At 30.1% G+C, this 16,627-nt stretch overlaps 1 protein-coding gene across 8 annotated transcripts in view; it reads left to right on the plus strand.

The window, feature by feature from the left end:
- The first annotated feature begins 3,423 nt into the window (after positions 1–3,423).
- The window catches only part of tmod (tropomodulin), a 105,744-nt gene continuing 92,540 nt past the window's right edge, over positions 3,424–16,627 (plus strand). For 5 of the 8 annotated variants that reach the window (XR_015811341.1, XR_015811354.1, XR_015811353.1 and 2 more), the window contains exon 1: positions 3,434–3,656. Coding sequence is in view for 4 of the 8 variants with exons in the window: in XM_088197309.1 (XP_088053435.1) it covers positions 3,579–3,656 (78 nt within the window). In the remaining 4 variants the exon portion in view is untranslated. Of the gene's footprint in view, positions 3,657–16,627 lie in introns of all 8 variants that reach the window. The other 3 variants (XM_088197302.1, XM_088197310.1, XR_015811352.1) reach the window with 2 other exon arrangements.

Consider the following 16,627-nt stretch of genomic DNA (forward strand, 5'->3'; position numbering starts at 1 on the left):
CAATGTGTGTAGTGATTTACAGGAAATTATATTTTGATCTTTTTTTTCTTACCGCCCACTAATCACGGCTGACTGCAAGTTAAGTACGCTCGCTGAAAATCCTGCATTTTATTTATAGCAACATGAAAAAGTAATTTTGTAAATGCAATTCAAACGTTGGAGTATTCATCTGAAGATGTAAACAAATTAATTTAATATTATATAACCAGAAGAAACATTATTTTATGTTCATGTTTATCTCTGGTAAATATCGTAAATAAGAACATGACACGAAAAGTTTATTTATAAACAACAGATGGTCCATTAGTCGGTTTACTATTTAAAAATATGATTACTTATTTTCGTTATATATTTCACTTTAAAATGCAAAAAAATATTAAATTTTATGTATAAAAAGCTACATTCTTAATTCTTAACTTAAAAATAATAATACACAATATTTTTTCAGGCTGGTAGTTGAACAGTGCTGTTCTAATGCATTACTCACAGTACATTGTTTAAATAAAAATTTGATATATTATGAAATATTACATTATGTGCACTATACATACCTATAACTAATAAACTGAACAGTATAGAAATAGGAAAATGAATCAAGAGAACATGAAGAAGAAAAAAATTATAACATTGACTCGGAAGGGGGCAGAACAGAAAAAGGTAAATTTCTGAAGAATCTTAAACTATATTTCTTATTTTTTTTTTCAGGATAAAATATGTCAAAAGATGAGATACAAGCTGCAAATTTAGTTAAGTGATGTTGAATGGGAGTTGTGACTAGTACTTAATATGTGGACAATTATTGTGCAGATAATTTTGTTAATAGCCTGAATTTTTTAATATGAAAGACCATTAAGCTTAGAAATTATTGTGCGATTCTTGTGATTGTTTCAAGGTAGATAGATTTAACTGATGCAAGGTATACTTTTAAAGCTTGATTTATTGTTATTTTTTTTAATAAAGATAATGAAAGCTCTCTCTCTCTCTCTTCACCAACCCCGCACTTGTTAATAGCAGCGAAAATAAAGCCCGTTGTCAGAAATCTGTTTATATTTTCTGCTGATGAATGTTTAATAAGTGTAATAATAATTAATCTTAATCTCGATCAGAAATTCATGAAACTGTTGGTGGTTGAAACAGTGTCTATTAATTAAATTTATTTATCAATAATTGATTAGTTTTATTAATCGTACAATAAAATGCACTAATTATTTTATTTTTAAATCTTTGTACGACATGTTTGTGTTATTTAAACTATGTATATCAAATTCTAGCATTTTCATTAAATATAAATTCTTAACTATTTTTTTATTTCTTACTGTTTTACATCCGATTCATGTTCTAATAGCGCTTTATAAGAGAGGATAGATTTGTGCCAGATGTTAGAAAATATGCTTTCTTGGAAGCTTTTATAACAAACATAATTGTAGGCAAACAACTCTTGCATTTTGCACCACGTAAAACACGCCTGGCTAAACATTTTTTGGTCAAAAACGACACCGTCTTGATGCCGCAGCTACCATATTAATCAGGTGTAGTTATATGTGCCTTTTTTCCTGCTTCCACAGATAAATATTATATTAAAAGAACAACGCTTTGCTACCGAAAGCACAATGGTGCAAAAAATATGGATTTTTTTATATTAATAAGAAAGAAAGAGACCGGAATTTTGAATGGCAACAAATAGTTTACGACTTTCTCAACTACTCTAATCTTTTTATCTTACCTTTGGTTTAGTAATATAATAACTTTATTATTAATCAGATAAGAAAACGGGAACGCTCGTTACCGAGCGTTCTCACTGCGACGGCGCCGATACGATTTTATTGCTTTTGATGTGAATTTTTGACTTCTGAGAAGTGATAATTGTTTTTGCGCCCTCCTATTGACCAAAATTCAATTTGAATACATTTTGATCAATACTCTTATATTAGAAGTCCGTAGCAATATCGGTAAGGATAGCTATATTATATTTTAAACGTAGTGTAATATCGAAGTGCAGACAAACTATGTAGCAATATGCAAGACGCGACGTCTGTTTGTACTTCCTTTTTCCCCTGAGAGATGAGTTAATTTAGTTTGTATTTTGGATTAGATCTAATGAAAGTTCTAAAACTATAATTAGTTTTAGAATTTTCATTAGATCATGTTGGGTTTGGTTAATTCGTGTAGATAAGGTTTGGGTTTAAACAGCAAATGAACGTTTCGCAACTATCAAATTAAGTTTCATAGACATTTTAGAGCAGAATATAATTTTATTAGCGCCCATTAGTAAAATTAAATTTTTTTGTAGAAGTATATATCTACTGGTGAAAATGTATTTGTACTTCACTAGTGAAAATATAATATAACTACACTCAAAATACTAATTTGCGAATTGCATGTAAATAAATAATGATAAGTGTGTTAATGTATAATATATACTACAAAAGAAAAAGTTGAAATCATATAATATTACTAGCACCTGCCTGATAAATTATATTTTTACTGGTAAAAATAAATATCCACTGGTGAAAATGTTTTCCGATATAATTTCACTGAAGTGAGATATTTTGAAAAATATTTTCAAAATAGATTTGAAACTGTTTTTGTAGATTTTCTTTGAGGAATAACTCAAAAATTTCTGGTTTAGATTCAGAGATGTCATTTCAATTATTTTTAATGTTTATATTTCATTAAGATTTATAGTATTTAATTAAATGAGATGCATTTTTCTGGCCAAAGTCAAGGGGGACAAATGCCCCTACTTCCTGCTTCCGCAGATAAGTTATAATGGTGCAAAAACTATGGATTCCTTGTGTTGATTAGAAAGAACCGCACGTGTACTTCCGCTCTGCTTGACGTTAAAATATCCATTCTAATAACTTGATCAATATGTTTTAAATGCTCCTATACTATAAGCCATGTTTGTCAAGGATTTGATTCAACTAACGATGTTATCTTTTAAATCTATATTGCCCAATTAAAATTTCTAAGCTAACATTGGCATCTGTTTACTGTTAGCAATGCTCCATAAACTTGGTTATTGGTCTTAGTGGCTTTGCTATGATGTAAAAATATGTAAGATGTGTCTTACATTTATTGGCCAAGAAATAAAGCTTACCTACTTCACCGTTAACTCAAACAATGGTTTATTTTATTAACAATACACAATGAATTACCAATAATAAGTCGAGCCAGCTAATTCACGCGAAAATCCCATCCAAAATTTCGGAAAATCACCGCCAGAGGCGCTAGTCGAATCTACTCAAGCTCTTAAATTTTACAGCTTCGCTTGTCAAAGCTCCGACCGGCAATCGACTCGATAACAAATAGATAAATCTAAATAATTTACTATAGATTTAGCCTAGGCAAGAACGACCTAGCAGCCAGTTTCCTCATATACTAGCGGCCAGTGACGTAGGGAAAGCTCGAGCGACTTATTTTAGTTCGCGGCAGTTGTTAGCGGCCGCTCGTGGAACGCGCACAGCGCGACGCGCTTCCGACTGCCGACAAAAAACCGAACGGTGTGAACGGATCAGTTCTTTTCCTCTCAAACTCAACACGGATTTACGGTGCCGGATTTTGTACACTCAGCAGCCATGGCGGAGACCATCGAGGAGAGCTACGAGACGGCAGTCACCCGCAAGGTGGTGAGGACCAGCCTCAAGATCCAGGAGGTAAGCCGGCGCGCTAATGATCCGTTCGTCTTGCGGCTATTTTTGACCCCCTGCCTGATAAGAAACCGGAGATAGACACGTGCCGCTCAATGCGATAGACAGCAATTTCAGAAGACACACGTGAAAGATTACTCATTATCATGTGGCGGAGGAGCTGAAGATTATAAGCTCAAAAACTTCATTTTTAAAATCATAAATCACAATTGAAGCGCCGAGAATATTAAGGGCGAACTAAACAATTAGTTTATTTGAACTTTAATACCTAAATTACTTACACCGATGATCTCGCAACAAGATGTTATTAAGTTCGTCTTTAATATTCTCAACCCTTGATTCAAATCTCTTAATACGGCATTCGACGGTTATGCTATAAAATCATTGCGCTCGCCGTCGATGGAACAGAAATAAATAAAAAAAAAGCTAATGGCGGCGCTTTAAAAACACGCGGCGAGATGCCAAAGGAATATTTGCACATATCCAAAATCGGCCATGGCCGTGATCGTCGGTCAGTGTTGCCATCCTAGAAAATTAAAAAAGTGTAATTAATCGGACGTTGCGAGAGCGTATGGCGTGTAATTAAATCTTTCACGCCTGTTGAATTATTGAAGTTTGTTATTGAAGGTTCGCCAAAATGGTTGCAATACGCTTGACTTCAAAGAGCATCGTCGTGCATAATGTACAGTGGCTATAAATTAATTTCCTGTGCGTGTTTGTTTGTAAGATATCGCAGAACGCCTATCCTTCAAGTTTTGATATATTATATTGTTGCACGTCTGAAAAACATATCCTTCAATCCGTAGCTAAACCTATGATTCATGTTATAAACAGCACTGCATTTATAATTCTAGAAAGAGAAAGAGATATTGACGTTAGCAAAATTAAAAAAAGTTTTGGAGACTTTACGTATTAATGAATTATTTTATAATTATCCGTGATATATTTTAATTTATTCTATTGAATAAATAATATTGAGTTAGAAATAGTAAACGAATATTTTTATGAAGATGCATGCATGACATAGCCCCGAATATTTTTTTTGTTTAATGAGATTTAATGTAATTAAATTTATCGCTTGATAAATTAATAAGTAAATAAATGTATGTCTTGTCTTACATAATAATCCTTTCAACGATTCTTGAAATAAAACAACATTTTTCTCATCTCAAAACAAGCAGAAAAAGAAAATAAATTTTATAAATAAATTCAAATTAAATCATTAAGAATTGAATACAATATAATAATCCGATTTTTATTCTTTGTCTTAATTTATTATTTTTTGCTCTAATGCGAAAAGATAAAATGAAAAGAAGGTCATAAATCGAAATCATTAAAGCATCTGCATCGGTTAATTTTTACATATGCTGTCATGGCGTTAAAGCTAACCAAAACCCAAAGAAACTCTTGTATTTAATATAAAAGCATAATAGTTTTGCGATTTAATCAATGATAATGCCTGAAAGACATGAGTTCGAATTTAATTACTATAAAATTATAATTCCAATCGATTATTACAAATTAGGTTTTCTTAGATTTTTCTAATCTCACGGATGAATATCGTGATGAATGATTAAAATAAAATTGGAATAGTGACACTTATTGATTGTATACTATAATAATTATTTATAATTATTAAAATTATTTGATTATTTAAGGAGTGATGTCTCTAGAGGCGTAGCTATGGTATTTGGCGTCTGAGGAAGCCAAACTATCAAAGTGGCGCCCCTCTCCTATTTTATACATATTTCACAATTTTCAAATACACATTTCAAATGGTAAAATAAATTTTATTGAAGTAGTTTTATATTATACTCTAATTCTGTATTTTTATATATTGTAAACATCATATTTTATAAAACTAATATCTTTTATTAAATATTTATTTGCTTACGCAATTCATTTATGTAATTAATAATAATTTAATAATCTAGTTAATTAAGGGAAAATAAGTATAAAAACAATAATAATGATTTATAAAAATTTGTTAATTTACATGTACATATTAAAAATATATAAAAAAACAAATAATTAACAAGAGTAGCCAATATAACAAACAGTTTTCCCAATTCATCATAATGGTCTGTAAAAATTAATTAAAGGTCTAATATTAAAGATTCAAAAATAAATTATTATATAAAAATAAACAAATTAATTTTATTGAGAGAAAAATGTACGTAAGAATTAAAGATAAATCATCTATATAGAAATGTTTCTTGATTTTTCTGTAGCAAACTGGTCAATTTCCTTATATTTAAATGTTAAAAATTAAATGATTTTATATGAAAATTAAATTTAGCCATGTCCCAACGACTAGTCCCAACCTAGCTACGTCTCTGGATGTCTCACTACTCACTTGTAGGTGTTAATTGTGTTTAGCACGTTGTAACGCATTTGCATCATGTTACAACGAAAAATTTACAATAAATAAATATATACCCATAAATATTTAGTCGTTTAAAAATCGATCTGTATATTAATAGCATATTTTATGGTAGAGATTTTCCAATTTTTACAAAAAAATTTCAACAAACAAGTCTTTCAAAGATTTTTAGAACATAGCAGAATTCTTTCTCTTCTCAAAGTCATAATTACTAAAAAAATAACAAAACACATTTTTAGCAAAAACGTGCTATGTAGCTTAACACATTATTGTTTTAAATATAAAGTACTGTTAAAATGATCATTTGAAAGAGTATATAATTTAGTATTGATAAAAAACAAAGTATTTTGCTTCACTTGGATTCCAGACAATGACACGCTTTTATGTAAACACGCTTTATAGTATCATCATCAAGTGTTAAAATAGTACTTTAGTTTATTATTTTTTAATCCAATATTTTGTGAAAGGTATATAATAAATATAGTGAAAAGTAATAGTGAGTACAGATTTACATTTGTAATGGTTAAATATTTTCAGGCTAATGATTTATTTTTTATAATTTATATTTACCTCAATTTATTATTATAATTATAAAATTTTAACATTGTATTAGATATAAATTTAAACATTGTGATCTTTTTTTTTAAATTTATTTATTGTAAATATTCAGTTGCAACGTACCAGGCGTTAGCCCAATGCGTTACAATGGAAGAACACAAGTAACAACTATTTAGTAAGTAGTGAATACAATACTGAATTCAAAGTCTGTTAATCAGTGATGTAAGTTTTTATAATAATAAACTTTTATTACAGATAATCAATATATAACATGTATATGCATAATCTAGCTGGATTTTATTTTAAATATTAAGCACGATATTTATTTGTGAGATTGGAAAAATAAGAGAGAACCTAAATTGTGTTTATAGATCGGAATTATATATAATAATATATTATTTACTAATTCGGATCTCACAGACTATTAATATTGGTAGCACAATAAAATAAGTGTTACGTGTCCTATGAGTGAAAATAAAGGAAAACAGTTTTTACTAATGTAGATAGTAATAAATTAGCGAGAAAGTGTAAATGTGCTACGTAAAATCAACCATAGTTTTTATCTATCTTGATTTCATTTAATTGAAATTTTCTTATTAGCCCATAAGGGAAATTTTTATATGATGTTGTTTTAAGACTTAAACTAAGTCAATAGTATGATTTCTTAGATGATAACAATAGGTAAGCACTTCAAAGAACAATATGTTCATCTAAAAATTAGAACTGTGTTACCTATCTATAATATATACATATGTACGTATTGTATACGTGATCTGCAAAAAATATAAGCTAATTTCACAACTCAACATTCTTTTCTTGTGATAAATCGAGTCCGTTTGGCAACAATTTAAAGCAAAACCCCATTCACAATTGACCCTAGGCAGTTATCGTTATTTTTAAACGACAGAAATAACGCTTAACCAAAGAACTCGCAAATATCGCGAGTAAAAAGATAATATTTCAATCGCCAAGTCTTGCTGCTAGCTGCCGTAACAATAGCAATGAAAAATGCGTTCATTTGGCGCCTGACTTCTTTTATTTATTTACTTATTTACAGTGTGAATCAGCTGTTAAGTACGGTTGTTCGACATTTTTTTATTTCTGCAAAGGTCGTCGCTATCGGTGTTTAATTACAACTTCTTAGTAGCTCTTGCCAAGTTTTCCATTAGGGCCTTCCTTTATATCAAGGTGCGGACCTTCATGTCCTACCCTTGAACTGTGGTCTAAATGTCATTTCATTTTAAGATCAAAGAGTACGTTAACAACATGTATTGTTCTTGATAGTTTTTAAATATAAAGAACTCTATTTATTTAAGTTAAGATCTAGAGACAGATTGAAATTAAATTCCGTTGAAATTAAAAAAAATAGTTTGAATGACTAAATCGCTTTTGAGATCTTTCATAAAGATCTCAAAAGCGATTTCGAGATCTTTATGGAAGTTTCTCTAGCCAAAAGTTTTCTACCAAGATTGTAGGAATAATATTATCAGGAAGCAAAATCGTTTCAAATCTATTTAGCATACTCAGATGCTTTATGGTTATTTTTATATGTTTAGTTTTAATTTTCTTAAAATATGATTTTGCTGTAATATTCTTAAGAACCGATTTATGATTTATTTACTCAGAATATCACTATACTGTCTACATAATTTGGGTTTAAACTCAGTTTTAGAGCTTTTTTGCTATCTAACTATTGTCCTGGTCTCTTCTGGTTATCATAGAAAATCCATTTCTCATCATAGGTGATGAATATCTTCAAGAATAGTTCCATATTTTTTCTAAGAACTAGTAAAGAACAGAATCCGAAAAGTTGCTGATTTTGCCTTTCAGTCAATTCTTGCGGTACCCAATTGTCTATATTTTTACCTTTATTTTTTTTTTTTTTATCTAAGTGTGTCTGAACAGTTGCTTGTGGATAGCCTTATCAATGTCCATTAATATTTTTTTAATATACAGCAGATTATGTATTTATACGGGGCTCATTTTGAATAAACAAAAATTTGAACAGACCCAGGAATAAAATGGACAAGTTGCACATTTTACAGAGTGACAAGGGGATTAAAAACTAAACTTTTAACGCGTTTTTATAATCACGAAAGAAAAATGTTGCTCCATTGCTATGTCAAAGTGACTCTTTATTTCAGTTGAAAAAATAATTTATCGAAAAAAAACCTCGTAAAATAGCGTTTTATAGATAAATTTGATATTTTTCAGAATTTAAATTTAATTAAAATTAATTTTAAATGAATTTTAAAGGTTTGTACATACCAATCCTTGGAGATAGTAAAAGCTAAATAAACATATGAATAAAATTATACAAGACTAAAATATATTTATTTTCAAACATTTACAAAAAATAAGAGAAATTAACTAAAAATTCTTAAAATATGCTTGAAAAATTTACGCATTTTTTTATTACTAAGATGAGACACCAAACTAATTATAAAATATTGTATTAATACTATTATTCAATGTCGGCACGTGAGAATTTGTAGTGGAGGTGCTGCTGCAACAATAAAACTTTAGAAATTTAACAAAATATCCACATTAAAACTAAAAGATGTACTATATAAGTACATAATTTACTTAGTTAAGTTATATTAAATACATAAAAAAATTAAAACAGTAACATTAATTTTTTACAAACTGCAACTGCAATAAAAGGTATAAGAAATAGTAATAAAAAAATAATAATCAATGTAAATAATGTTCAAGGCAAACGTTGTTGTGTCTAAATTAATATTGTACTAATATTTGAAGACAAGCGAAAAACATATGTAAAATGGTTATATGATAAGTTAGTGGATGCTTAATGTTTTAGCATCAGTGAAAACTGCTACAGTGTAAATGTCACCAACCAGCTATATACGAAAGAAATTGCAATATTATTTATATTCCTCCCAAGGCAACAAGTAATGTAAAATAAATAAATATATTCTCACTGTATTACCAATTGAACATCAAAATTTTCTTTATATAAAATTACAAGTTATAAGTAAGATATCCGAAGAGAACATGCAACATTAATATATGGGGTTTCAGCAATGACTTTGAAACTGACCGTAAAAATCAGCAAAACAGAAAGCTTTCAATTTTTATCAAAAAAATACTTTTTAATTTAGTTTCTTCACAAGCTTTAAAATTCATCTAAGAAGTAAACACGTACCCTTATGATTTATTAAGGTGTGGTTAAATCCTAATCGGATTATTTCTTAATTGGCTTCGTCTCCTATTCGCCCAAGCTTTCTCAGAGGATCATTATAAGAGATGCGCACACAGTCACAACATGCTCTCAGATACGAATACTCGGGTAAGAATCACCTATCACCAATTGAATCATCGACGACTACAACGAATATTCTCAAGACGCATTTTCGGTAAATTATAGTATATTTTGTACAATAAATTGTTTGTATTGATGTTAAGCTTTAAAAATTTAGTTGCAATAAAGTTCAAGGTAGTGCATTACTATCGACTTCAACTTAAAATTGCTTTGGTTAGAGGTAGATGGTAATATTCAATTATCACTACAAAACGCAACAATACATTAATGTAAAATACCACGTGTTTTTAATATTAGATGTACATCACGATGCAGTAACGTTACAGTCATCCGTTAACGTTATTAGACGTAATGATTGTATCATAAGCAAGCAACGGAAAACCGCTTCGGTGATTTATACGGTCGACTTACACACCAGAGTCTCATAGTGAATTATCTGGGACGTCCGCGGACAGTTGCGGAATATTTTGACGGGACAGATTTACGACAGGCGGTGTGCAGAAAAGAAAAGAAAATATAGAATGGTGTAAAATAAGAATAATAAAAAAAAAAAACACCAGGAAGGGAGTCTCGCGCTTTTGAATTATTTTTGATTTCATTTTTGTCGTTAAATTTTGCTCGTAACTGTTTAACCAACGGCAACTTTGTAACGAGCGTACTGGCAAATAAACAAACATGTGCGTTTAATGCACGCATTAATGCGATTTCAAAGCTGAAAATTGATTATGTGGTATGCCGGGAAATCTTCTTTGAACGCTTAGCAAATCATTTAACAAGCGTAGTTTTCTTAAAGACAACTTTGTTTTATTTTTAAAGCGACTTTTCTTTTTATAAAATCAATCACAATTCATAGTTGCTAGAAAGTGTTATAACGAAAGAGAGACAAAAAATCGGGAATTTTAGTCTCGGGCGACAAAAACTAGATTAAATGGGATATTACCTATTTACAGAATGCTAGTTATAAACGAGTTCAATATGTGAAGACCTGACGCGTACGTCAAATTCGCCGCTTTTTAGACCAGTACAAAATTAAAAAAATGGCCACTATTTGAGATTTGTAAATCGCTTTACGTAATGCAGCGTAAAAAATGTATCACATGTACTTTTTTGACTATTGAGTACAATCAAAATTTAAAGTTTGAGGAATGAGTTTTATGAATATTAAAATATCACTTATTTTTCATTTGGTTTTAAATTACAACATAAAATAATATTGAAATGACGAATAACGAAATATCACAATGGGAATTGTAACAAAGGGTGTGAAAAAACATTTTTATGATTCACGGTTAAGAGACGTAAGGTACTCCAGACTTAAAACGATTATCTTAAAATGTCTTTTCTGAACACAATATGCAGTGCAAGCAAAAGAGCATTTTTTATTTTACTTTTAAAGCTAATAAACAACCAGTCAGATTCAATGGAACAATGCCAGAAAAAATCTAAAGAAATGCAGCATATTGCCAATCCTCGGTCCATATCCAGACTACATGACAGCGATTAATTGTCTTTTGAAGCTGTGACTCATGACTAGTGCAATTAGGACGTAAAATGCAAATTTAATTTGTTCTCCTTTTATTTTATGTTGGCAACCCTGTATGACAGTCTTCCGCTGATTAACCTCAAACTTGTCATACGCCCCTTCGCTTCCGACGTTCGAAGTTTTATGTAATTGAACCATAAAACTATTTTTCGCCGAGATGTATTCTTGATTTTTTATATAGCAGCTCAACTATTGCTTGTTGCCGCGATTTAATCGCGCTGCGAATTCGTGATAATTAGCGAATCGTTTAGAATTAGATGCGATATTTTCGGACGAAAAACCGCTAGAGGAGAGATCGATTTTAACACTACTAGTTCCCATCGATCGATCGTTATATGACTAACGCGTGATGCAATGCCTATGTATGTTAGATTCATACTTCAAACTTCATCCGGCGCCCGCTCATAACCTCAATTGGGACCATAGACAATTTTGATAAGCGGCGTTCAAAAATCGCTCGATAACCTTTTCGCCCCTGACTGTGTTTTTAATTATTCATTTACTCCGCGAGTTCATCGAACCTTGAACGTTGATTTCGTCGTTAATTCAGATTTTTGTACGCTGCATCTCGCGAAATTTATCTATACCGAAGTATTTTGGCTTCTGCTTCACGTATTTATTTCTCGCCGAGACAAAAACACATCAAAATTAAATCACTCAAGGAATGACCGAGTCGCGCAAGCCGAGCCGGCGGATCTATCAACATATCGTTCTCCTCTACGTATCTCTATAAATACTACACGTATAATATAATGCACGCAACGTGTAATAGATTGTAAACGCTGAATTTATAAGCACTAATTTATTTTACAAGCGCCGACTTAGTATAACACGAATTGATTTAATTATGTTCACACTTCATGGAAATCGAATATTTGCTCTAGCTAAATAAATATCGACGTTCGAGTAACGCAGTGTTTTCATTTCTAGGAAGTTGAATGTACATGCTAGATTTTTCAGTATTTAGCGCTGCTGTCTTTTGTCGTCTCGTATGAGTCGACGAGATTAAAACGAGACACGCCACATGATGATTTCAGCCGTGACGTCACCGGTGATGACTGAAAGAGGTCATACGACTGCGTTTATGGAGAGTAACGATCTCATTTTCTTAAATACTCTTTTGCAAACCGCTGTACAGCTGTAAAAATATTAGTTAAAATCGCAAACGCTTCGACCTTCGGGACAAGTTGCTAATTGCTGACAGCGCCCTTTTGTCACCCGTCGAAATAAACTCATATTCTAGTCCGTTGTGTAGATTCGATGGCCGAGCGGAAAATTGCGTTGTTAGCGAGATGAATCTCACGCAGCATTCGACGGGAAAATTCCAAGAAAATATAATAAATCGCGTGGATGCTAATTACGCATAAAACGGTAACAAACAGAACGGCAAAAGCGGAACGCGATTTTTGCTTCGAAAAAATTGTGACGTTACAAAGAAAACGCGACGATAAAATATATGTTTTGTGATTTATGACCCCAAGAGAATATTAAATTTATGAGCTTTGAAATATATATTTAAATCATGAAGGCAATGATGGTTGATGTATGTAAATCAAAAGAATGAGCCGATAATGTTTGCATTTAAATCATTGTTGTACTAACTGAAACAAATTGGGTGACAATCAATGTATATTTAATTACTATACTAAATCATATTCTTTTTGTGCACCACGTTTTTTCATGAATTTATATAGTATATTTTTGAATATGTGCTAAATACTTGGGATGCTTGATCAATAAATCAAAAAGAGTGTAAATGTTAAGATCTTAAAAATAAAGACGATAGTGAAGCGAATATAAAATAAATATAGTTTGGGTCTTACAATTTTAATATAATTTGTTTGCCAAATAGCATCTTAAATAAACTAATAATCACTTATCACTTGTACTATACGCGTAGGAAAACATCTAAAAAATTATTTTAAAATTTGTGAGTTTCAGGATAACATGTGTTTTTAGCATAATGCAAAACTTTATAAAACAACTTTTTTTATTAATAATAATATTGATTAAAAAAAAAGGTTTAAATAAATATTTTTATGTATTAAATAGAAAACTTTTATGTATATATTATTATGACATAATATCAAATTTAATTTATATAATATTTACCATAAAAAAAATTTATTGCCTGATACAACCGCCATTTTGGTTCAAAATAATGGCTATTTCAAAAAGTTAAGGTATTTTAGTTTAACATAAAAATATTTTAGGTATATTTTTATGTTAAACTGAAATACCCTTACACATTTTTATATGCAGAAATCTACCTAATTCTTGCGGCCTTTGTCAAGAGGATTTTTTATAGTACTAAGAACCATAAACAATTTTTAGAAAATCTTCTCATTTGTCAATTGATATTGAAAGATATACTTTATTAAAACACTTGAAAGACACGGGTTCGACTCCCATATGTAAAAATTACCTCTATTCGAGTTTCGAATATATATTTATTTCAAGAGATCACATCTTTAGTAGTACAACTGAAAAAGACTACATTGCTTATAGATTATATTTCATCATTAAACAGCATACAGTATGATGATTCAGTTGTAGTTATGGTACTTACAGTTTTCTTGCTAAAAACCGAAGAAAACGCGCATTAAAGAATATATTACATCAAATAGCATATCCATATATTCTTAGAACAATAAGTTTGTTTACAGTCTTTAGCGAGCCAATTAGTAGTTCCGTCGGGCGCGTACAGCGAGTTGACAGCGGGAGACGGAGATTTACGTATTTTAGTATTGCAGAGCCATTTTTTAATAAGGAAATATATTTTTACAATTCGCTTATTGAAGTAGGTTATTTTATTTTTTATATACTATTAAAACTGTTAATAAAAAATAATTCCACTGTTTTTTTTACACAAGTACATTTTTTTTAGAGTAACTCCGAATATATTTTTAATTGACAATTTGTATAAAGAGTTTTTTCCCATTTCTTCTTTATACAATATTTAATTTCAGCGCTGGAAACATTTCTAGTGATGTAGTTGTATTAATTTCAGACTAGAGTCTCAAGTAAATTTTTTTGAAACTCCCAATGTCAGGAATTCCCCGATTGATTTAACACATAATTCCTAATCCACAGTGACCCTCTGCGACAATAATTTATTTAATTTATTTTATAATTTATAAAATTATACAATGCCATGTAATCATAGTTTAATTGTATTTTTTGTCAAAGAAAAGTATATAAACAGTCAAAATATAAATAATTACTTTAAAATTATAATTTTAACAGAGTATATAAACATGGAGTGAAGAATAACAGCGATGATTATATCGATGGTTTTTGTATATTAAATATATATAACACTCCCACGTCTTGACCAATTATAAACATAGATGCATTTCGTCTAATTTCGCACAAATAGGTCGTTTATCTTTGTTTATGTGTTTAACACAAAAAGAACCTACAGCTAACATCTCATAGATTTGCTACACAGATTGTTGTACCATTGCCAATAAATAACAAAGTCCAATATAAATCTTTGGCAATTTACTCTGCCTATTCGCGAAAACGCTTGGAAAATCGACGTTCCGTTAGTTTTCCAACCGTTTGTGCGTTACTGCCGCTTGTCTCTTATTTGATGCACGTCGCTGCAAGGAAGTTGGCAGCTAAAGGGTTAAAAAAAAAAATATACACAGCATCATCTGAGATCGATGACGTCAAACACTTGAAAACGCTAATTTGGCGATTCAAAGCAGAAGCTTTTTGGACGTCCGTTATCAATACGAGAGCTTTTATTACACGTTTATACGACGAACGGTAGTATTTTAGGATTGTACAGGGTGTCTACGAATAAATTTAAAGATCAATTAAAAAATAATAATAATGTAGATTATAAAAAATAGTTGATTCTTCTGTTATAAGACATTCTCGTTATGCCCGAGAACACTTGGATAAATTTATTAAATATATTAAATAGTTATTCTACCAAACATATAGATATTATTGGCTTAATGTTAAATAAAATTAATTTAAAAGTTACAGTTTAATAAGGATAAGTTAACAAAAATTATGTCCTCTTCCATATCCCATAAATAAATGCAGCTGTCCTGTATATGTGACTGTCATTTCCAACGCTTTGAATCTAAATGACAAATAGCTGTCAACATATAATATTTTGAAATGGGTGCTTCTTGCTTTTTCTTCGATTTTATTTATTTTTTCTGTATATAAACTGTTAAAGACTTGGTATATTGTTGTATCTTCTATTAATACCGAACAATTGTAGACTTCAAGGCAAGAACATGTAAATTAATATAAAATATATTAGAGATATCTTTTTGCATTTTTATAATATATACCAATGATACAAAGTTTCATAAAAGGATAGAAAATATGTGGTTTCACGCTTTTTTGACAAGAAATCCATTGTTTTTTCCATAGGTTATTATGTAATATTCTGTACAATGCTATGTAAAAAATGAATTTAAGCAATTTCTTAAAATAAAAACAGTGTGTGAGAACTAGGCGTGCGGAACGCATGTAACGCACACCCTTATCTCCCACTCACACTCGTCACTTAACACGCGAGCGAGCGAAAGGGAATGTATCTCACCGTACGCACCTGGTTGTAATATATTTATATATAATTATTTTAAATCTCTGTCTTCAGTTATTGTTTTGTATGTATCTTAATTTTCTGTTTAAACTGTTTATTCGTTTTGATAGTATAAAAATGTAAATCAATATTTTTTTGCGAGTAACTATAAAATATTTTTATTATTGAAACAACAAATCAATAGTGTAAGTTGTTTTTTTACTGTGATTACCAGTGAAAATATATTTTGGCCAAAACGAAGTACAACTGATATTAATCGGTGACAAATACCTGAACTACTTGTGTTTAAATCTCATATGGATTTTAAAGTTGTATAATTTCTATCGTGGCTGGTAAATTATCATATAATTATAATTGTGATAAATAATTTTGGACCAGAATGTTCTAAAAAATCTATTGTGTAAATATAATTCTGATCGACCTTAAAAGATAGATATCCTAGATTTTGCTATTCCCGCGGAGAAATATCGTGATTAATATTTAAAATAAAACAAGCTTGGGTTGTCCATAGTGACAATATTTGTTTACGTATAAAAAAACAAAAGTGGGTATTTTAATTAAAAATAGTAAAGCGAGTTTTGGAGAGTGTTTTGGAAAATATTTAAAAAGCAAATTATAAACTAATTTACATCGCTGA

Source organism: Plectrocnemia conspersa, unplaced genomic scaffold (assembly GCF_051122295.1).
Source record: "Plectrocnemia conspersa isolate PC_06_02 unplaced genomic scaffold, ASM5112229v1 ptg000011l, whole genome shotgun sequence".
NCBI classification, from domain to species: Eukaryota; Metazoa; Arthropoda; class Insecta; order Trichoptera; family Polycentropodidae; genus Plectrocnemia; species Plectrocnemia conspersa.